Genomic DNA, 24555 nt, shown 5'->3' with positions numbered 1-24555 from the left:
AGACAGAGAGAGAGAGAGAGAGAGAGAGAGGGAGGGAGGAAGGGGCTCCCTTGGGAATCTCCTGGCTGGGGAGCATTGCCATCACACACTCCACTGTCTGCTTTCGCTTGCTCAGGCTTGTGCTTTCTCTCTGTGTGTGGGGAGAGCATGGACAGTCAATTAAGGTCATCTCTGCTCTGTATCTTCAGTCTGAAGGCAAAAGTCCAGACGTTTGGGAACATTTACCTTTGTTGAAGTTTAAAAGCACTGTGTGTGATGAGCGTGAACTGCAGATAGACATTTATTCAGCAATATAAATCAGTTTATTTATACAAGTAATAGTTCATATTTAGTGGACAGCAGTTTTGGAGAGGTGGAGGGGATGAAGTATCTGTAAGTGTTCTCTGGCCCACTGTAGAAGGGACCTGCTGAAGGAACCAGAATGTCAGTTGAGACGCATACGTATGAGATCATTATAGAAGACATTATTATTACATACTACACAGTATTATATAATATTGTTATGTGTTCAGTCTGTGTGTTTTACATTGTACTGTTCACATTTATTTCAAAAGTGGGTCGCCCTGTCTATCCATCTGTCTGTCTGTCTGTCAGTCTGTCTGTCTAGGTTTTGGCTTCCCAGGATGAACTCTGCACTCTGCACATACAGATGTTTCGATTTAGATTTTTGAGCATATGTACAATTTACAGATGTGAGCTTGTTACAGTTCATATGTACTTCTTTCTCATAATAATGTGCTAACATGGTAAAATGGTGCCTACTCAACTATACAGATGGGTGGAGAATGAGAGAGAAAATCCAGCAGTCCTTCCTCCTTTAGAGTCTTTGTTCCTGGCTTGTGATGGTTGGGTAGTATTCTGTCAGTAAGTGTATAGATTGGCATGGCTGGATTGTTGAGGTTTCTCACTGGTAGAGGAAGTGTTTATGATGGACTCGGGCCAGACTGAGTTGTGTAAACTCAAATGGAACTCACTGAGCTGTGACGAGAGCTGATTCAGGTTAAAAAACTAACCTGTAGCACTTCAAGGTCACCCAGAGGGAGCACGTGCTAGCCTTCACCCTCCCAAATTGGCGCATCATGCATAATGGGGGAGACCTATCTAGCAAGTGGGCAAAAAGAAGAAGAAAGTAACAACTATGCAACTTTTGATGTACTTGGAAAAGTTTTTTTCCATTATATTTTATCTTTATGCTAAAATGGCATCTGGCAAAAGGCATATATCCTCTTATAACCCTTAGTTTATATCATCATTAGTTTATCATTGTCCCAATAAAACTTTCAAGGTCTGAAATTGCAACTTCACAGGAGAAGGAAAAAACTTTCTTAACTTCGAATTGAAGCGAACGGAAACTTTTCCCAAAAAATGTTGGACCACTTCTATTGCTCTATTTGTAATGCAATTGATTACACACTCTAAAGGGCTGGTATTTTCAAATACTGTAAAAAAAATGAAAAAGGATAAAAATTGAGATCCAAGTTTTTATTTCAACAACAACATTATGCAATTCTTTCATTTTCTTTGTTTTGCAACACCAAGCATGGAACAGTGAAGAATCACTTGTGTAATTAGCAACAGGTCCCCAAGCTGGGAGAGAGCTGAATGTCCATGGTTGTGTGTGTTTGTATGTGTCTGCGGACAGGACGCAGATCAGACAGTCAAAGTGTGTAAGTGTATAAGAGAGCAGTCAGATTTCTCTGTCTTGGCTGAGGGGCCTGCTGTGGGTCTGGTTGTCAGAGTCTCTCCCCTCCACTGTTCTGGTAATAGTTAAGCAGACCAGGGCCTTTATGTGTCAGAGCGCACAGAGCTAAAGGTCTAGGATCAGGTTTTACCTTTAGTAGATGTGTAAATACAATTACAGGGACTGCCAACCACAAATCATGATGAATATGCATAGGAAGTCATGCGAAAATGTGGAAATGTGTAATGAATAGACCTGCTGACCCAGACCAAATCATAACATTCACAGCACTTGTGGTATTAGAATAAGTGTACATAAGGTTACATATCGCTGTTGTTGGAAGAAAACCTTGTATCTCCAAAATGGTAACTTTACAGGAGAAGGAAAAAACATACTTTGCTTTGAATGTAAGTCAATGGAACCAGACATCTTACAAGTAATTTTGGACCATTGCTTTTGGTTCATTCTTCATGAAATTCACACACAATGTAAAGTGCAAAAGACATTTTCAAATTGTGCAAAAAACTGAAAAACGACAAAAATGGAGATACGAGGTTTTCTTTTGACAACAGCAATATACAGACTATTAGGCTAACAGTTGTGAGTGATATGCATCTCACCCTCCCTATATTTCATTGTCTGTCTGTCTATCTATCTATCTATCTATCTATCTATCTATCTATCTATCTATCTCATCCATGTCAGACTGTGATTGTAAGGGAGAGTGTAAATTAAAGTGCTAATGATGCTTTACGGTGTCAGATTTCCTTTCTGCATTGAGTTCCTGTTTACACCCCCACAGCTGGACGTCATCCAGGTTGTGAATGTGTGTGTGTGTGTGTGTGTGTGTGTGTGTGTGTGTGTTTAACAGGGGGATCTGAGCACATTCGCTCCTCCGTCAAGGCCAATAGAAAGAGTGGATAATATAACCCAGCTTAAGTCAGTTCCCTGGAGGAACAGGGGTGCTGAGACCAGCAGAACACACACAATTATACTGTCAAAGGCTGGCACCAGGCCACAGTGCCTATACACATGTGTGTGTTTGTTTTCATACAATGTCAGAACATGAGGTCATACACGTCCCCTAAGTATTATACATACGTGAGTATCTGTATGCAATGATAACATATCTTATATGTATTAAGAATAAATACTGTACTGTATAAACATTGTAGGCACCTGAGAAAATTTGAAAAAAGTAATTAATCTGGGCTGTAAGTGTTTATTTGAGTAACCATTCTGAAAGCTCTGTGTGGCGGTTTAATATTATTTGTGGTTATCATCCAACACTTGCTTTGCCTAATCAGTACTTCATTATGTTAAATCAGGAGTGCTACTAATGGAATTTAAGAACAAAAAAATCCATGTAATGGCCGGGGGTGTTCTGGAGACATCTGGAACCAAGCTCACACACCCGTACCTAGGTTTATTTGCATCTATTCTAATAATATACGGTGTTTTTACACGTTACAATCACTAATACAATAAACTTAAAACAATGTGCTTGGGTGACTAAAAATGATCACATTTACAAATACAGAGCATGATTCCACAGGGTTGGTTGTACTGACCAGATGCTTTAGACCAGTCTGATTTTATTGCCTCTACTGCCCTCTACTGGTCACTTTGAGCAAGAAGTGAGGAACTTACTTAGAATTACACTAAAGCTCCCTTTGTCATTAATGAAGACTTCAAGATTCATACTGTAGATTTGGTATCACTTCAATATGTTTAGATGAATAATAGACATCTTTCTGCTTGGTAAGCACTGCAAACTACAGAAAGACCAGCCATAGACAATGGAGGTCAAGATAACAACTTGATTAAATAATAAGATGTGCTGGACAGTTACTAGACATCATTCTTGATTCTCTTCACTTTCCAGATTGTACTTAATCATTTGGAAAACACTGGAAACACTGTGTGGCTCCTATTTAGCTTTTGTTGGCAAAGATTTGATGATCTTCAAAGGTGATCAGTTACAGTTTACAAAACTGAGTGACCATTTGTGACCTCCAGATATAAGGCCGTGTCATCCTGGATGCAATTTATCCTGACACCATACAAGTGTTTCCCACAGCTGTACGTGTACATGGCACTAAGTTAACTATCAGAGAGATAACTCAGGGATCTTGTACACTTGAAGTGTTTCTCACGCACAGTGATATTCATAGAGGTCACTGAAGGAATATCATTGACAGTCTAATTCCAGTTTTCCTTTTAGCCTAAATGTAGTCAATTAGCTAAGACATGCTTGTTGTTTGGTTGTCTGAAGAGTTTGCGTCTTTAGTTTTACATTTGAGCTTTGAGGCTAAGTAACCAACAAGTAATGGAAGCGTAAACCCCACCACTTAGCACTGTGCAAATTCAAGAAATCAACAGTTTTTTTTTTTCTCTCTAGCAATTTGTTGAATTTTTAAACAATTGTCTCAAAATAATGACTTTCTCAAAATACTGTCTTAAAGGGGAAATACTTAAATAGGTATTATATAAACAAAGTCATTTAGAGTGGTTCAATGCTAAACTTACCAAGTCAGTTGTTTTCAGAGGTATTGCTAGTAACCAGATGTGCGAAGAGTTTAATGCTGTATGTGGAATGCTCATAAATAAAGAAAGAAAACTGTGATTAGTAAATTAGCCTTGTGATTGACACATGGACTCGAATAAAACATTGAAAACAGAATTTACTAATTACACTCAATACACTGAAAATGGCAAAAAACACAATATTTCATGTTTTACGTCAGCTGCTATTTTTCTTGTAAATATATGCTCATTCCATATTTGGTGCCTGAAACACATTCCAAAAAAAATTTAACCAAATCAGAAACACACACACACACACACACACACACACACACACACACACACACACACACACACACACACACACACACTTTTGGATTTTGTGTGATCTGTTTTCATGGTAATGTAAAACATATAGGCTTCAAACTTGAATTGAATAGGCTTAATATTGGCTCTCTGTAGTTTACACTCAGGCTTTGTGTGTATATGTATGTCACAGGCACAGCCTGTGAGCTCAGAGCGCGCTGTGTGTGAGTACGTTTAGCTCAGACTACCTCTTTGCCAAAGTCTGCATTCCGCCCCATTGCACACACACTCTCACTCGGTTGTACAGGAAGTTGCTTGGCTGGACAGTGCTGCTTATGAAGCCAGAGTGTGTGATGTGTTTTGGAGATGCTCAATACAGTGAAATATCCACCAGCGTTCTTCTGCTCTGTGAGATAAACGCTCAGGAATGCTGCAGTCCAGCAGCCGTGTATAAGCTGTGTCACTCCAGGGAAATATAAATCAACATCATATTTCAGACTGTGGCTAATTAACTGACCACAGAAAAAGAACATAGAGTGACTTGTTACTGATAATGATCAGAGCAATATTCAATCTTGGTTTGATTTACAGATAACCAGAGCTTTCTTCTGTAGATCTAGGATCACTAACTCTTTTAAGCAGCTTTCATTTGAGAAGACAGTTCTGCATACACTGCATACACATGACTGTCAAAAGTTTGCCTTTTTTGTCATTTTTGGCTTTTGTTTACAATCATTTTCAGTGAAGTAAGGTTTTGCATTATACACCTATACAGTTAATGAAACTGTATATTTCTAAAGATGAACGTATGATGGAAATATCAGGTTTTACCTAAATAATGATGTGACACGTTTCTTTTCCAAACTATGCTAAAAGCACTTATTGAAACTCTTTTAGCCCAAAAGTGCATGATATTGTTTTCTTCAAAACCTGACTAGTCTTTAATATGGTAATATGTTTATATGACAAGGAAACCAGACTCAATTATATTTGTACGCAAAGTTTGAACACTCTCAAATGACATGTTCTGTTGATGTTCTAAGTGACAAAAGTTAACAGATTCTCTACTGAGAACTTAAATAAGGCATTTTCCTGCAAATTATAGTGCAGCGTTTCTATTTCTTTGCTTTAACATATTGGAAAAAGACAAAACAACAAATAAACAAACATGAAATACAAAAGGTGCCATATCTTTTGCACAGGCAGGCCTTGTGTTTGACACATGGGCTCTAACCAATGAAGTGAGTTTACAGTGTGTAGTGTACCCAGTGCAGGTTTTTTTAAATCAATTATTCCTTCAGGTTAACAATAAAAACAAGCAAACAAACAAATCCCACAAACACAGCCAGTTTTAAACAACTTTCTATCTAAGAAGGTAGTGTGCAGTGCTTGTTTGTTAAAACATTCTGAAAGGTGTCTAGGTGTCCCCAAACTTTTTAAGGCAGTGTGCATCCAAGCACCTGCATTACACGACAAACGTTCAGGTGCTATATTATACTCCTTAAAGTATCCAGACACACCTTCTAATGGGAGACGTTCTGAAAAAAGCACGTCATTGCTTACTTAGGCATTCAATTTACTTAGGCACACACAGCTTTAATCTCCATAGAAGGCATTGACCAATAGAATGGGGTACTCTGGGGCAGGTGGACATGAGCTGAAGATCACCATGTCAATGCCAAGCATTGGTTAGAGGAGCGTAAACCTTCCCAGCACTGGGTGGTGGAGCCGTGGAACTCCATCCAATACCTTGGGGATGAGTTAAAACGGAAGTTGCGATCCAGAATTGATCATCCAACATCAGGACCACACTAATGCTCTTGTTGCTAAATACAATGAAAACCTAAAGCAATCTTCTACTGTCTAACAGGGACTGTTACCGCAGCATAGAGGGGACCTCCTCTCTGTTAACACCTGTGATTTCAAAAGAACCACTGGGCGAGCAGGTGCCTACCAACTTTTGGACATAACTTTAGGAACCACTACTAAACTCCTAAAGTTGATTCTGTACCGACAGCATCTGTTGTAAAAAACACGTTTGAATTGAGTTGAACTGAATTCTCAGTTTAGAGGCCAGAATGACACCCCATAGCAGTGCCGATTCCCCAGCAGAGCCATTCGCTCTCTAAGCAAACTTCTATAGAAGCACAAGGACTCATACTCTTAATTAGACTCCCTCTGGAAAGTATGTGATGGTTTATTGGGCTGTATTCGCTCTAACTGTCTGTGAGTGTGGCAGAACAGACAGCGTAAATTCTCTAACAGCTTTCTGCCTGAAATTCAGCCATCTACCAAAGGACTCAATTTATTTGACGGAGCTCAAAGACAAACATTTCAGCCAGCGGCCTTTCTGACAGTGCTCCGGTAGCCTTGGCACCATCCGCCAAACATCTTTTATTCCTTTGTAATAATACATTAAGTGGAGTACAGCGGTGGGTCATTGACAATTCTCTTTATAGAAGGATCTGGAGAGGCACAAATCGGCTTTATTGCAGTAATGAGCACGAACAATGGACACACCAAAAAGAATCACAGGCTTTTTCTCGCTTTTGAAGAGAACAAACGAAGCGGTGATACTTAAAGCACTTCTCGCTTTCTTCTTCCTCACATATCCAGTGGATAGAAAACAAATATTATAGCAGCCTTCTAAAGCTGCCCACGTCTCGAGTGTGCAAAAACTAATCAGCCCGCGTTCCTCGCCCAAGGTCTCTCCATTTCTGATGAATTTTGTTCGCCCCCCCACCCCCACCCCACCCCCCCTTTAAGTGAGGCAACATCAAAGCCGGAGCAGAAGACTCAAAGGCAGCAACGTCTTTGTAATCTCTTTCAAATCTACAGCATTCTTTAACTTGTTTACAGAAAGATCAAATCCTCGCACTCCGCGGGATGACATTACCACAGCATCTTTTTGTACAGTGAATGATTTAATTGGCATGATAACCTTAAACTCTCTGTTTTTCGCCATAATTGCCCCACTAATGCTCTCCCCATCACAGAACACAAAGCAGCTCCCATACAATAGCATACTTCTGCTGAGTTTACCAACGTTTGGCGCTCAGCTGAACAAGTAAACAAAGCCTGGAGCCTACAAAGTTTACTAAGTTAGAGGAGTGCTAGGAATAAAGCACGCAGGGGAAGAAAAACGGCTCAATAAAGAAAGAGTACACTGATTTTTACACATTGTTTTAACAAGGAGTAACACAATGCCAACTCTACAGAGAAAAGTTACCCTGAGCTGTAGGTATAAAACCAAGAGGGGATGAGAATCGATTGAGTGAAAGGGAAAAAAATAAAACTGCAGGCCTGCAGGACGAAAAAAAACTGGCTCATTATGAGTTTTAAGATTTTTATGAGGGCAGATTGCCCATTTTTTTCTGTGCGGCGGCCATGAATAAATGATGCCAGAGCGGGCCACAAGACGCAAAGCTGCAAATTCATCTCAAATAACACAATTAAATCTACATCAGGCTAGCCAATGCAGAAGATAACAAGGGAGTTGTAAATGCATTCATATGTGTTCACAACACCCCCAACACACACACACACACACACACACACACACACACACACAGCAGTATTGCTGCCTTCTGATTACTAACTGCATAATATATTAAATAAGTTTGAGTTCAATTATTGATACGAGAGATTTAAATTCCATTTTAAACATTTACAGGCCCTGTGTCCTTACGCAGTACTGTGGCATAGAAGGAACACTTTCCCTGCACAGGGCTTTGCATGTCCACCTTAAAGGGTTAACTGGGAACATCCTGCCACCTTGTGGCTTTACTGGCCACAACAATGAGAGAAGGAACTTGCAGTAGAAACTATGGCAATCAAAGCATATCAATAAATGGAAATCAAAGTGGAAATATGTGGCTATATTAGCTCTCCATTTTATGTCTCAGTTAGGTTTGCATGTCAAGACGTACATGTTGACATGTATCAATATATAATGTATATATATGGCTGTGCAAATGTTTCAGGCAGGAAAGAGCATAAGAGCTCAAAACGCAGTTATCTGAGCAGCAACCGTTTATTTGCTCAAAATCCCCACTGATATTAGAATAAATACACCTCACATTAATGCAAATTTTATGTGTTTGTTTAACACTTTCTATACCTCTCCTCAGGGCAACCTAGTATTAATAGTAATTAATACTTTAAATGTTAAACGCTGCTGATTGAGCTGAACAAATCTTTGCGATGGACGAAGAAAATTGTAATTTACTTGACAGTATTTATGTATATTTTTATTCCACTGATATATGGCATTTCAACACAACTACTTCCAAGATAAATTGTTTAAATAAAGTGATAAATAGTTCAAAAACAAGGTGCCCATGACTTTGCACGGTACTGCACATATACAGTCATGTGCAAAAGTTTTCATGCCCCTGGCCAGATTTTCTGAGTGAAATAAGTGAACCCATCATCTACACTTCTGCACATTTTAACCCTTTAAAATCTCAGGCTAATAGCATACTATCCATCCATCCATCCATCCATCCATCCATCCATCCATTTTCTAAGCTGCTTCTCTGTCAGGGTCGTGGGGGGGTGCTGGAGCCTATCCTAGCAGTCTTCGGGCGAAAGGCAGGATACACCCTGGACAGGTCGCCAGTCCATCGCAGGGCAGAACCCGGAGGAAACCCACGAAACCAACATGCAGACTCCACACAGAGAGGACCCTGGTCACCCAGCCGGGGAATCGAACCCACGCCCTCCTCGCTGTGAGGCGACAGCGCTACCCACCACGCCACCGTGCCGCCCCTAATAGCATACGAATAAGGCGTATTATTCAGTAACTACAAAGACTTCAGTACAAACTGGCTGAGCTATTCCCTAGGTTACAAGAGCGTGTAATAAAACTTTGGGTCTGCCAGGGGCCCTGGCCATTTAACTGGTTGACGCGTCATTACTGTTATGGCACATTTGATATTTTATGTTTATTTTTTCTATAATGTTAAACACTGCAAATAAACAGAAACTGTGCACTAAACTTGAAAAAACTGCCACATTTTAGCCTGCCCCTTTATTTTCACTTAGAAAATTAATAAAACATGTAATTTGATTTCAAATGACTGCATGCAACTCTATATCAAATCTACATATCTGGAAGATTCTATAGAGAATAGTATTAATACTACAACTGCTACTTTGCTTGCACCATTCAGGAAACCTTGTTCATACTATATATGGAACCTGTATTGATTTTAAGGAAAAAATACATTATTTTGTTATTAATTAGGGCAATCAATACGATTTCTGAATTTATTGGTGAATTTGTTGTGTAATTACAGAATATGCTTAAATTCCAACTTGCTGCTGCAGCCCTAATATGCCTACTATCCCACTGCTATGGATTTTAGCAATTGATTTTAAAAGGACTGCACGAAAAACCCCAGGGGCTCAGCATGGGTGAAGTGAAAAGGAAACGCTTGGCTTTGCTACTTACAATTAAAATAAAACATGAGATCTGCTTCACTATGTACGACATTAAATGTTTTTATTACACTTTTAAGCAAAACCAGCTACAGTTTAGCATAACGACACCGTCCACACATTCCCTTAATTTCTTACATGGTAAGCATACATTATATTTGTAGGCGTCCTGTAAATAAAATATTGTTTGCTGTTTTCATTCCACCACAATACTTAACCCCTTCACTGGCCAGGGCTCAATGGCAGGCCCAAAGTCTTATCACACACTTCTATAACCTAGGAATAGCTCAGCTAGGTTGCATTAAAGTCCCTGTAATTACTGAATAATAAGCCTTAGTTTGTAATAAGCCTGAGATTGTCAGGGGTTTAACAGAGAGGTATTAACTTCAGGATCCACTGACAGAAATATCTACAGCTTTTTAAAAAAATAAGTATAGACACAAATGACAAAACAAATGTGATTAGACAACTGAAGGAGTCCTACTCAACAAAGGGGGCATAGATGTGGCCTTATTAGGGGCTTTCCCCTATATAGAAAAGAGAGTGAGTCAGCGTATATAAGGTTATGTAGGCCAAACAAAAACGAGCACACACACGTGTTCTTTCAGTAACAGACCACTAGAAGCCCAGCTGATCCAGGCCAGTGTCTGCAGCGCCCTCTACAGCCTCGGCAGTGCATATCAACTTGCACAAGCCTGTCTGCTCCAAATACATGAAACTGACCCACATTCCTCTTAGGTGTTCAACTCTGCTGAGAAGCCCCTCCACCCTCCCTATAAGCAAGTGAGCTGAACAGGGTGACCCTGAACCAGCAGTGTCCCCTTCAACCGACTCTTTAAGGTGAAGCTGCAGTAGTAGGGTTGCCCTTTAAATGGCTTCTCTGCCTCTCTCTGTGTTCACAGGCCCGCTTTTCTGTGATGCTGCAGCGCCATCGCTGCAGGCAGATCCTGCACACAGAAAAAAATAAGCGAGCCGGTGAAAATGAGGAAAGTGGCCCCTCTGTACCCCAAGGTGAGGAATAAATTGCAGATGATAACTAGCAGCGTGAGGCACAAACAGCATGTGAAATGGAGAAACGGTTTGCGATCCTCTGCCCTTCTTACATCAGACCTAAATCAAAGCTCTGGCAGGCCATTAAAAGAATTACTTCATGCTCTGAAAAAAAGGCTGGCTAATGTCAATTTCAATATCTCACCAAAAACAGGACAACACACTCGCCAGTTCACACTCGATCAGTCAGTGTGTAGTAATATACTTCCAAAAAGTTCAGAATCCCTAATGTGTAAAACACTTAGGTATTCAGGAATTAGGAATATACAGGGATTATGTCATGATCTGTTTAAACGCAAGGCATTAAGTGAGACAGTAATAATCTCAATATATGCAAAATCATTATTTATAGGGTACTTTCTAATAGACTCGCCTTAAACTTAAGAAAATGCTACCTTGATTTTTTAAAAAAACAAGATCAAGTGAACTTGAATGATTACAATTTTTCATGAGTTTAGTTTTTAAGCTAAAAGAAACTTTAGTCAAAAATGTTGTCCCATATTTTCATGTCGCTATCAAAACAAAGAGTTTTAGTCTGTAGACAGAGCCTTATTTTAGCCTAACCCTTGCAGTTTAGAGCAGGAAGCGAGACTGAATCCATGTCCCTCATATTACATTACATTACATTACATTACATTACATTTAGCAGACGCTTTTATCCAAAGTGACACAAATAATGTGGTACGTAGAACAAACATAGTCAGGCCTTAAAGGAGGCCAAAGGGTAATAGCGGGGTAGAGAAGGGAAGGAGGGCAAGAAGGAGATGAGGTTGGTAGTATACATACATATGATGTATATACACACACACACACAACTTACAATTACATGTACTTATATACAGAATTTCAATAATAATAATTATAATTATAGAATTTCTTTACAGAGCAAAGTTTTCCAAAATCACCTACGCAAAAAAGTAATTGCCCCTTTAGGTTTTCAAACAAAAAAAATGAACGATGTTAACCAAAAGCAGTAAACGATGTAAACCTCCCTCATATTGAACTTCACCATCAGAGTGCTGTAGTTTTACAAGCACAGGCCGTGATCAAAAGAGCTGAAAAGAGATGAGGGAAAACAAAGCTGTTGAAATGTATCGTTCCAGGGAGGACTACAAAACCATTTTTAAGAACAGTGAGAGCTGTTATAGATAAATTGAGAACCTTAGGAATGCTGGTGAATCTTCCGAGGAGTGGCTGACCTGCCAAAATGTCCTCAAATCATCCAGGAAGTCACTAGTGGTTCCAGAAGAGCATGCAGGTCTGTATTATTGTATTTATTATGGTGTGGGGAAAATTATGATGTTTTGTAGTCTGCCACACTGAAAAAAGTGATGCACTGAATTTACTTGATTTGAATGTGTACAGCGTGTCTATTTCGTCCCACAGTCCAAAGACATGCAGTCAAGTGAACTGGACAAGCTAAACTGGCCCTACCCATTAGCAACCTGTCCAGGGTGTTTCCTGCCTTGTGCCCAATGACTGCTAGGACAGGCTCCAGCAACCCCCGCAACCCAAGAGGACAAACAGCTTAGAAAATGTGTGTATTTGTAAGTGTGTGTTGTTGGGGGGGGTGAACATCATTTCTATGTGAATAAACACATTAAATGACCACAATTATCACCAAAAGCATGTAAACTCAATGACAAGCTGTGTTGATGTAACATATTTAACATGTAACATAATGTGGAAACAATGTGCACATCTGAATCAAATACATTCAATGCATTGCCTTTTTTCAGAGCTTAGTATATTATATTCCAAAGTATGCTGTGACTTCAGGAACACTGGACCATTTGGATAATTGCACACTTGGACCAAAGGTCATGGTGAACGCTGTATTGAACGGAACAATTCCTGCTGCCTTACAGAACTAAATTGGAGGATAAAGATTCAATCGCGCCTCACAAGCCAACAAATGCGGACAGTGGCTCAAGAATATGCTCGGCGCTGGATTGTTAGCAACCTTATTTAAATGGACTGGTAAAATGGAAATGGGGGATTTCTCTCAATGACACGATTTTCCGTCCCATCAGTTCACAGTGACTTTAAGGAACGAACACAAACTTTGGGATAGGTGAAACAACGGCCTGAAATATCGAGGATAAATCCCCGATGCCCGTCTTCATTTCTACGGTGGAGAAACCTTGCTAATCTGTACTCACTCTTTGATATTCATTTAAATGAGTGAGGTATTAGTGGATTAAATTAGGACAGGCATTTTCTAATCTATTCTGACCTGAGAAAATAACAGGGGGACACAGGGGATAAAACAGCAATTTTCTTGGTATTACTGCCATAATTGGTCTTAGTGAAAGCTGTTATAGGGATTGATTAAACACAGCCAAGACTACATTAGCAGCCATACAAACTGGACTTCATAGGAAGGATTCCAGTGTTTCCAGTGCTAGACGACTCAGAACACACTGATTTAACTGTTTATTAGTAATAAGAAAGTAAATATAACTTTCCAAAACATTTTTGAACAAACCAGGAAGGCCAGTACTGAGACTGGCCAGTCTTTGCTACTGTGTCTTCAACTGGCAACAAACTCCAACCACTGAAACATGAGATACAGTCATATGCAAAAGTTTGAACACCCCTTGTGACCCGACACGGTTTGTGGATTTTCTAAGTGAAAATAAATTAACATATACTCAACAGGGAACACGCTTAAATATCACATTTTTCAGCAAATTTAGTGCATGATTCTAGTTTTTTCTTGCTGAGTTTAACAGATTGGAAGAAATAAAATATCAAATATATAATGAGCCATTACTTTGGCATATCTAATATTTTGAGACCTCTCTCTCTCTTTCTCTATGTATATATATATAAGAATATGGGTATGATGTACACATTAGATCACTTGTCTATTAGTGAGTACACACACACACCTTCTAAGCCGCTTCTCCTTCTGGGTCGCATGGGGTGTTGGAGCCTATCCCAGTGGTCATCAGGCGGAAGGCAGGATACACCCTGGATAGGTCGACAGGGCACCACCACGCCACCGTGCCGCCCTTAGTGAGTACAGCCAAGCCTAAAGGAGCTATTTAGCCATTTATTTAAACCATATAAACATATTTTGGGGCAGCTTGTTTTTTCCCCCCCTCGAGAATGAATATGTGATAAATATTTAAAATTAAGATTAAAAGTGACATTTTGAAGTTATTACAAAGTAATTACCTCAAGGCACTTCAGAATTCAGCATTCAGTCTTAGTGTGGTGTACAAACACATGCACCAAACAAAACCAGCATCGGAATAAGAATAAACACTCATTTGCATATCACTCAGATGGCTGTATGTAAATTGTACTGTACTGCCTCGCCTATGATCTTACAACCAATGCTTAAAAAAAGCTTGATTGTGGAAACATTCAATCTGCTGTTTATTTAAGTAGGACCAGAGCATCTGCTCGGCAAATAAATTATGGAATAACATCAATAATTCACATTCAGTATGTTGCTATCATAAATGAGTGTTTATGTAGGCAGGCTTAGCTCTATTGACTCAATTCAGAAGCAGGCTAATGATCGCATACGAGATGTTTATGTCCACATTCTGCTTTTGTTGTATTACAGTTCTCAGCTCCTGAATGATTTCTACATTTGTCTGCATATCCAAGTGTGCATCTGCTTTTACTGATTGGTTCAACATAAACTGTAGGAGAGGCTGAGAACAGTAGCAGCATGGAACTGTTGTCATTAACATTAATAATGTCCGAAGGCTTGTAGACTGCTCATCCCTTGTTTCTTCTGAAGGAAAGGACATTAATATTAAAATGGAGTTTGTCTCTGCTCTTCTGGGAAGGCTTTATACTAGATGTTGGAACATTGCTGAGAGGATTTGATTGCATTCAGCCACAAGAGCATTAGTGAGGTCAGCTCCAGGTGTTGAATGGTTAGCTCTAGATCACAGGTGCCAATACTACGGCTGCTCCAGAGTATGCCATTCCATTGGCAATGCTTTTCCATAGAGCTGTGTGTGCGTAACTGAACATCTGCATCAGGATTGAAAGCACTTTAAATTACATAATTACATACTTAATTACACAGTATGTTCTGCCATGAATTACAGTTATACTCTGTTTGCATTCTGTACCAACAACCTCAGACTTCGGACTCATTTCTGTTTGTTTCATTGTCAAGCAACGAAAAAAAAATGGCCAAAAAACAGAGAATGTTTTTTTCCGACTGTCCACACAACAATAACTTTTCCTCAAATTTAAATAATAATAAAAAAATCTCTTCTACTCAAAAACACAGATGTAATATCGATTTAAAGCATCCACACTTTCTCCACTTGTTTTAATGAGCTACAAGTCAGAGATAATGAATACAACATTAATACTATCGGTCATCACCAGTGACAGATGAGTAGATCCTCCTTCATTACGTCAGACAATGGCAAGTTTGGAAGACTGTCAAGAATCTGAACATGGCCCTGCCTTGACCCTCAAACCACTTGCTCTCATATTTTCTTGGTACAGAAGCTTTAACGTGGAGAGTTCTGTCTGTCTGCGTGAGCTGGACAGACAAGCTCTCCACATGTGTGCTTACTTGCAAAGTTGCAGTGTCCTCGGTGCAGGGTCACCAAACCAGAACATCAGTGACTCAGCAGACTCCTCGCAGTTTTATTAGGACCTGACCAAAACAGACCAATACAAAAGCTTTAGGGTTGCCTTGACCTTCTGAAGCCAGATATATTATAAAAAGCTTGCATACTGAACTTGAGAACAGTGGTGAGGTGCCACAAACACACAAGCCTTTGACTAAACAGGCTTACAATATACACCCCTTAAAAGCCCTCACATAGCTGCTGTAACTCAATTTCTTTTTATGTCTGTCTGTCTATCAAAGTTGTCTGCAAATGTTTGAAAATCTCCAGTCAAATTACAGGTTTTGGTGATGAAAATATGTTTAACGTACTGGAAAAAGCCATATAAATATAAGTACGCCACAGGTCACATTTCATTTTTTATTTATTCCCCCCAATTTGTTAAATTCTTTCAACAAATAAACATTAATTGTGCAGTAAAGTGTGCTGAAGTGTGTTCTCTGCGGAGGATGTGTCAACTTATTTCATCTTAGAAAATCAACAAACCAGGGGCACTCAAACTATTGCATACAACTGTATGTAGCTGAGATACAAGGTCGCCTCATAAGTGTAGTTCAATGTAAAAGAAGAACTGAAGCGTGGGCCCGGAAACAGGTTTAAGAGGTTCAATGGAAAATTATACTTGCACTGCTAAAGTCAGTGAGTTGGAAATCATAACACACATCCTGAGTGAAACTCACTATCAGGGAGGGTCTCTGAGGTAGTTGAATGTGTTCACTTGCTGAACGGTGAAGGTGGTGGCAGGGAGAGGTGAAACATAGTATTAACGATTACCTAATCAAAGGTACCTAATCAAAATGACCTAAACAAAACTAAGAAAAGACATTTTAGTTGGCAAAATTCACTACATTTTGCAGGAGGACTACATAAAAAAACAAGTAGTTGTTGTACGAGTGAAAAGCTGTTGGCCTACATGACCTATAAGTGGAACTCAGAACCCTGTAAAGTTGATATTACTTCAACATACTTCTTTTTTTCAGGGTTATTTTGTTGTAATTGCAATGTAAGATCCTTGCAGTTGTTCCACAGATGGGATAAGCAACACCAAACAAGCCTGGAATTATGTTTGAACTATTCTATATTAATATACAAATGTATTCTGCATTGTATGTACATTGTACACCCATCACCTCCATTTACCATGTAGGTGCACTTTGTAGTTCTACAATTACAGACTGTAGTCCATCTGTTTCTCTGATACTCTGTTACCCCACTTTTCACAACTGTTCGTCAATGTTCAGGACCACCACAGAGCAGGTATTATTTGGATGGTGGATCATGCTCAGCACTGCAGTGACACTGACATGCTGGTGGCATGTTAGTGTGTGTTGCTCTGGTATGAGTGGATCACCACATGAGTGGATCCCACCTTGCCAGTCCACCATGTAGATGTAAAGTCAGTGATAGTAGCTCTTCTGCTGCTGCACAGTGCTGGTCATCCTCTAGTCCTTCATCAGTGGTCAGGGGACGCTGCCCACAGGACGCTGTTGGCTGGATATTTTTGGTTGGTGGACTATTCTCAGTCACTGCTGTGTCTGATCCACTCAGACCAGCACAACACACACTAACACACCAACACCACGTCAGTGTTACTGCAGTGCTGAGAATGACCCACCACCCAAATAACACCTGTTCTGTGGTGGTCCTGACCATTGAAGACCAGGGTGAAAGGGGTGAAAGTATGCAGAGAACTTGAGGTACTACAGTCTGCAATAGTAGAACTACTAGTAGAACTTCTGTATAGTTGTTTGACCTGATGCAATGGACAGTGAACGCAGAAGCTACAAGACAGGGGTGCTTAATAAAGCAGGCAGGCAGTATATATTACTTCTTAGCCACAGACTAGATTTCCAATCTGATGACAGCCACCTCAGCCAAGAATTTGACGACCTCATTTTGAAATAATCCACAGAAGACCCATTTCTGGCCGCATCTGCAGAGCAAAAGAAACAAAACACTTATGGAAGTGCCATGACCAAAGTTTGCGAGACACTCTCTGAAACACTAGTAACACTTAGAGCTCACTACACATACAAGCCACTCACCAAATGTTAAGCTACTGAGGTCTTCTGGACTGCCCTGAGCAGGTCACTGTGCCCTCTCACACTCTCTGCCCACCAGCCAAGACATTTTTCGAGCCACAGCAACTTCACCCTAGAATTTTATAACCGCTTGTTTTCGGAATAATCCACAGTCCGAGCAGGGGTCCACCCTTAGACACGTAAGACCACCTCTATAAATGACAGAAAGACTGTATTAGCTAGTCAGACAAGAGCGAACAGCGTGTCCTTCCTGTAAGTTTACAAGACTGAAACCCTTCGAGGTCGCCTTGAGAAGGTGCTGCGATTTCGAAGCCCACCGAGCAGACACCCCTCTCCGAGTTATAGTCCAACCTGCAGGATTTTAGGCAAAATGGCGACAGTGTAATGGATGGGCGACTAAATGGAGCAGTAATGGAAGTGTCATGAGCAAAGTTGTCGCTTTTTTACTCAGTTCCTCGCCTTAAAGGTAGGTTGAACGCTCGGTTATGATGAGTCCGGGCTGTTTTGGGGGGGTTGCGGTCTGTGTGCTGAGTGTTTACAACACGCCGTTGTCCTTTTTGCTTGGAGTCCTTGGGATGAAGGCTAACAGAGCAGGTTATGCAGAGAGAGAGAGAGAGAGAGAGAGAGAGAGAGAGAGAGAGAAAAGAGAGAGAGACTGGGAGACACGAGGCAAGGCAGTGCTGGGTGTTCAGAGGTGAACAGAGTGAATAATCATGATGTCGTAGCGTAAAGCATGAATAAGTCACGACCCCATTTGGCCGTTTTCCGCTGTAAATTAGCTCGCTAGTTGGCGGTGCTAGCGGCGCTGGGGGAAAAGTTGGGCTTTGCTGCTGCTCTGCGAGTCAGCGCGCTTACAAGCAAAGGTTTGTCGTGTTTTTCTCTCCCTCCCCTGGAAGTCGACGCTTTATCTGCTCCTTTACAAGCTTCCGTGTCAGGATCCAGCCAAAGCGTTGTCAATCAGCAGCTCAGGCACCGTTTCACCGTGTCAGCGGCGGCGGCGGCGGCGGCGGCGGCAGAAGCCCCAGCCCTGCCCGCCTGCTCGCCTGCCTGTCTCGCTGCAGCAGCTCCGGCTCAGCTTTGACACTTCAAGCAAAAGGCGCAGACGCGCAGCAGCTCTCTAACAATCATCATCTCTCCTTGTCGCGCGCTGAAGGCTCATCTCATCTCAGCTCGAGCATTTGTAACTGCAAACACGAGCTCCCGCAACTTGATCAGCTCTTTTGCCAATCGCGCGTTTCTCTTGTTGAGCGTTTTTAACAAGTGACACCAATGCTTTCACAAGCAGCCCCTCCAGATCCGGAGGAGAACAGAAACGAAGCCCTCTTGTTCTAGTCCCGTGTGGAACCTGTCAGCTACAGCCACATTCAGAGGTTCAGTAGGCCTGCACTAACCTGTGCTGCGGTAGAGTCACTTCATCCAGGCCCGCAGGGGCTCCGAGCCCAGATGGTGCGGCCCTGCAAGGTGCCCTTCGGCCCCGTTGCAGATAATAAGCACAAAGAGCGATCAGCCTCCCTCCTGTTCATTTCTGTCAGCCTCGGTGTTTTGTGGGCAGAAGCCTCTAATTAGCCCGGTGTTTTCTCGGGCTGAGCTTCTTGGCTGCGGCTGATTTTTCATTTTCCGTTTTCCTTTTGTTTTCTTTTTTCTTTGAATTCTTCTTCTCATTTCAGTCTTTCAACTCCATTGCCTGTTGTAGTAAGTGTGACTGTGCCACACGTGCTAAAATGTTCTTTAGGTAGTGTGGAAAGAAAAAAACTCTCTGCCAAATCCACAGCATGGGACTACATCGGTCTTTACACCTCTTTTCTCTGTTTATGCGTCGTTCTCTCCCTGCTTTCCTCATTAGCAATGACATGGTAAAGTGTAGAAAGCAGGCAGTTGTGTTATTACCTATTCTCACCCACACAGGTGGCTGAAAATCTTGATAGAGGGCAAGGAGAGAGGCCTAAGACTGTTTCAGAAGACGTGCCGCCTCCTTTGGCTTAAGGGTAGAGCACCGATATCTTTATAGTAAAACACAGACGTGAAATATGTTCAGACTTCAGGGTCTTTACTCTTCAAAAGTGCGATTACTTGTAGCTGTAAGAAAGAGATGAGGCGTGTGGGAGAAAACAACATGAGGGAAAGACCCATCGAGTGATTTTGGTTCGTCTTGTTGTGTTTTATCATTTTGTGGGTTTGGCGCGCACATTTTAATGGAACAGAAGCTTTTGTACAAGTAAAATTAAACTTCTTTGAAAGTTCCTGTTAATCTCTGCCACATCTAGCGTGCAGTCAAGTACCACTGAACGGAAACCCCCTCGACTCAAAACACTTGTTTCTGTCATTAAGTTTACGGTTCATTCATAGCCATCAGAGCGTGGATCAGAATGGCTCTATATAGAACCATCTACAGCACATTCTCCATCAGTCTGAAGAACCATTTCATGATGCGAAGAACCCTTTACTCTTGCAGAGGGTTGTTTGAGTGTTCATGGCTCTATAAAGAACCTTTGAAGAACCATCGTAAAGTGTGTGGGACAGACATATACATGCATTCATATGGATTTTATGGGGTGGTCTGTCATTTAAAGCTGCACTATGTAAGATTGTTTTGGTAAATCTGAAAGAAGCCGTTACTGAGTTGGTAGAAAAAAACATGGTAAATATTGTGTCCGTGCTCTTGTGGGAGTTTTTTGGACCAGGTCATACGTCTTTAGGTGTTAACATCAAATGCGAAGGCTCACAAAGAAGGTCAGGCTCAACGTTTATTAATCAAATGCCAGTTCAACATATTGATGTAGATGTATTGACAGTATGGATCATTCATTCACATCCTTGGGAGACGCATCCTCCACTAAGTTTTGACCCTTCAGAAACTCTTTCAGCCGCAGTTCTCAGACTCATCCACTCAAAGTGTTCTTTCACACAGTTGTGGACAATTACACATTTCCACCAGAGAGGTCTCCAGATCTCCAGATCTTACATAGTGTAGCTTTAACATTGAAAGGCAGTGCCATTCTGGGAGAGCCAGGGCGCATGTGCGTAATTGACTGCTTGTTACAGATAAAAGAGGCTGAAGTTAAAACACTGGAGTATTTCTTTAATTCGCTGCCATCACAATGATCCTGAGATTGGTGTCACCGTAAAGTATTGAGAGCTGTCTATAAAAGAGAGTAATTTAAGGTCTTAAAGAAAAGAACTCCCACTATGGCACATCGCTTTGGCAGAACAAAGCTGAGCAAAACAGCAACAGATGATAGAGAAACGTGTGAAATAAATCACTTAAACAGCTCCTAGTGGGTTCAACGAGAACCTCCAGAGTGGAGAAACCATCACCTGTGCACTGAAGTCCTAAACAACAGAAATATAAAGTCGGCACCGCAAGTTGTATTAACATCAAAACGGAAAGACCAGATCACTGTAAGAATCTAATATGAAAAGTGCAGATGATTCTGCAGACGTCGTAAAGTTTAACGGGCAAATGATAGTAAATACCAGCATGAATGTAAAGTTAAAGGGTGCGGAATGAAAAAAACACTCAAATAATCTCTCATCTCAACTGTCAGATGTGTGGTAGTAATGCATTGGCTTGTAGTCTCTGTTGGTGGTGCGGTTCAAATGGCCAGACTACACTGAAATATACCAAAGCCTAATTTGAAAAGTACCTGAGAGTGCAGTGAAAACTGAATTAGAAGTGTAACACGTGCACCAGAAGAAGAGGTTCACTGACACATATTTGAAAAATGACTCCAAATGTCTTGGATGATGCTTCACTGTGCAGTACGAAGGTGTTGCAGAGCACACTGCCAAGTCAGCAGGGTATGTGAGGTGGTCATTTAAGGGGAAAGAAAAACACGGCATGCTTTCATCCAGGTCAGTCACTTCATATCAATAAAGAACGCAGCTTGCTTTCTAAAATTGAAACTGAAGTCAGAACCACCTAAACACACACGCACACAAGAACTGGGAATGGTGCAGGAAAGGCCTGGCAAAGGAATTCATGCTCGCTGAACTGGGGGACAAAATGTTCCCAAAAGTGAAAGGCAGTGCTCTCTTTTTGCCTCATATTTGTCTTCCGTACTCTGAGAAAGGAAAGAAAAAACCCTGTGCGTTCAGCTGTGGGTTCTCTGTCCCAGTACTTTTGAACTTTTTTGATCATATACACTGTAAAGCAGAAGTAAATATCAGATAATTACTAAAACTACAAATAACAGTACAGCGTTACACCTTAGAACACTGGAACGCATTAACCTCTTTGTTTCTCTGTGTCATGAACATTGTTGCCATATAAGCTGAGCTCCATTCTGAGTCCTTCGCTCTTAAAAATGTTGATTTTTATTTTGTCTTAGGCAGCTCAGGGTGTGGTAGATAAGACTGCAGAGTCCTCACACCTGCAGCTTATACATGAATGCCACCAAATGGTGCAACGGAAGTAAAGGGTAGAGAGAAGGACAGGATCCAAATTTGAGTCTTGGTTCCTCTCACTGGTTCTTCCTCATGCTCTTGGAGAGCTTTGCCTTTTGAGTCTTGGTTCCTCTCACTGGTTCTTCCTCCTGCTCTTGGAGAGCTTTGCCTTTTGAGTCTTGGTTCCTCTCACTGGTTCTTCCTCCTGCTCTTAGAGAGCTTTGCTTTTTGAGTCGTGGTTCCTCTTAGTGGTTCTTCCTCATGCTCTTAGAGAGCTTTGGCTTTTGAGTCTTGGTTCCTCTCACTGGTTCTTCCTCATGCTCTTAGAGAGCTTTGGCTTTTTAGTCTTGGTTCCTCTCACTGGTTCTTCCTCCTGCTCTTAGACAGCTTTGGCTTTTTAGTCTTGGTTCCTCTCACTGGTTCTTCCTCCTGCTCTTAGACAGCTTTGCTTTTTGAGTCTTGGTTCCTCTCACTGGTTCTTCGTCATGCTCTTAGAGAGCTTTGGCTTTTGAGTCTTGGTTCCTCTCACTGGTTCTTCCTCATGCTCTTAGAGAGCTTTGGCTTTTGAGTCTTGGTTCCTCTCACTGGTTCTTCCTCCTGCTCTTAGACACCTTTGCTTTTTGAGTCTTGGTTCCTCTCACTGGTTCTTCCTCATGCTCTTAGAGAGCTTTGGCTTTTGAGTCTTGGTTCCTCTCACTGGCTCTTCCTCCTGCTCTTAGACAGCTTTGCCTTTTGAGTCGTGGTTCCTCTCACTGGTTCTTCCTCCTGCTCTTGGAGAGCTTTGCCTTTTGAGTCTTGGTTCTTCCTCATGCTCTTAGAGAGCTTTGGCTTTTGAGTCGTGGTTCCTCTCACTGGTTCTTCCTCATGCTCTTGGAGAGCTTTGCCTTTTGAGTCGTGGTTCCTCTCAGTGGTTCTTCCTCATGCTCTTAGAGAGCTTTGGCTTTTGAGTCGTGGTTCCTCTCACTGGTTCTTCCTCATGCTCTTGGAGAGCTTTGGCTTTTGAGTCGTGGTTCCTCTCAGTGGTTCTTCCTCATGCTCTTAGACAGCTTTGCCTTTTGAGTCGTGGTTCCTCTCAGTGGTTCTTCCTCATGCTCTTAGAGAGCTTTGGCTTTTTAGTCTTGGTTCCTCTCACTGGTTCTTCCTCATGCTCTTAGAGAGCTTTGGCTTTTGAGTCGTGGTTCCTCTCACTGGTTCTTCCTCATGCTCTTGGAGAGCTTTGGCTTTTGAGTCGTGGTTCCTCTCAGTGGTTCTTCCTCATGCTCTTGGAGAGCTTTGCCTTTTGAGTCGTGGTTCCTCTCAGTGGTTCTTCCTCATGCTCTTAGAGAGCTTTGCTTTTTGAGTCGTGGTTCCTCTCAGTGGTTCTTCCTCATGGTATTAAAGATAATTTCATTTGCCACTTGTGCCCTTGACTTGTAAATGAAGGGAAATGTTACTTTATGACCGTTTATGTTGTAAAAAGCATATTACACACCTTAAAATCCACGGAAATGGGGCACTTCTGTTCTTCCACACTTATATAGTAACTTTATAAATTAGAGTAATGTATAATTATAAAGTACTGAATAATTCATAGTGCTGGGCCTTATTCACGGTTAATTCGGGTAATCTGCATTAACGCTTTAACCTGGTGTTAGAAATGTGACCGTCGAGTTTGCTCATGTTTTTCATTTCATTGGACTTTAATTAAAATACCAACAAAAACTGTTCAAATTTTCAAGATGTACGAAAGCGTATCTTAAATAAAAAGCGTCCGCCTCTGGCAGGTCTGTGCTGAGCTCAGCCGTGCGCGGGAGAAAATAAGCCACACAAGCACTCTAAGATGGAGGCCCATGGAGAGGTGGAAACATCAGTTCAGTGCATGGAACTGGAACAGGTTTGAAAAGTCAGTTGAACAAATTCATGTGAAGTGTAAGTGTCAGAAAACAGTCCAGCACTTACGACACAAACCCCCAGAGAATGGGAGCAATGAGTGAAACAACGCGATGAGAGGGCGAGTTTTCAGCGCGGCTGGGACTCAGGATACTGAGCGAAACGAAGTTCTCAAGGGTTGAGCGAAGCCGAAAGCGCCTTCGCAGGTTTATAAGCTCGCACACTTTCTGCGTATTCCTGTTGCCGGTCGCGTTTAAGGTGAAAGGGTAAAATTCAAACGAGAAGCTCGCTCAGCCTCGTCCTCTTGAGCCTAGATATGAGAGCCTGCATGTTTTGGTGCTCATCACTAGTTAGTATTACCGAAAAACATCCTTAGCATCTTGCGTTCAGGAGCTATTCGTTATTTGACAAGTGCGCGTTTCATAGTGAAATATTAGTGAGTCTGCCGAAGCCAAAGCTATTCAGAGTTGACCGTCTTTGTTGACCAGTCACAGGTCCTGCCGCGTAGCGTCTTCGTCGGCGGAGTTCGCCCAGCTACCGTGCGCGCGCCTCCGGGTGACGTCTGCGGTTGTTTGTTTTCTCCGCAATTATGACGCGTTGTTCGCTGAAGCCGGGCGAACATCGTCTCCGCAAGAGGTGC

At 41.5% G+C, this 24555-nt stretch overlaps 1 protein-coding gene and 1 long non-coding RNA gene across 10 annotated transcripts in view; one reads left to right on the top strand and one right to left on the bottom strand.

Moving 5' to 3' along the window:
* Positions 1-283: 283 nt before the first annotated feature.
* LOC108438051 lies at positions 284-19185 on the bottom strand. Of its 9 annotated transcripts, none has more exons than XR_001858666.2 (6): positions 19055-19185; positions 17667-17854; positions 17450-17554; positions 15564-15647; positions 1014-1101; positions 284-407 (listed from the first exon to the last, which is right to left on the bottom strand). It is a non-coding gene; the product is annotated as an uncharacterized LOC108438051 (long non-coding RNA). The 9 variants fall into 9 exon arrangements; XR_005129695.1 differs by lacking the exon at positions 19055-19185 and adding an exon at positions 4211-4280 and having other exon boundaries at positions 284-404; positions 17667-19041; XR_005129690.1 differs by lacking the exon at positions 19055-19185 and adding an exon at positions 4211-4280 and having other exon boundaries at positions 17667-19038.
* A 5319-nt stretch (positions 19186-24504) lies between these two features.
* The window catches only part of znf644b (zinc finger protein 644b), a 30882-nt gene continuing 30831 nt past the window's right edge, over positions 24505-24555 (top strand). The window contains exon 1 of the mRNA XM_037534765.1: positions 24505-24551. Within this exon, the coding sequence (XP_037390662.1) occupies positions 24505-24551 (47 nt within the window). The remainder of the gene's footprint in view (positions 24552-24555) is intronic.

Source organism: Pygocentrus nattereri, chromosome 26 (genome assembly GCF_015220715.1).
Source record: "Pygocentrus nattereri isolate fPygNat1 chromosome 26, fPygNat1.pri, whole genome shotgun sequence".
Lineage (NCBI taxonomy): Eukaryota > Metazoa > Chordata > Actinopteri > Characiformes > Serrasalmidae > Pygocentrus > Pygocentrus nattereri.
The sequence above is the reverse complement of the archived record's forward strand: the minus strand, read 5'-3'. Positions and strand labels throughout refer to the sequence as shown.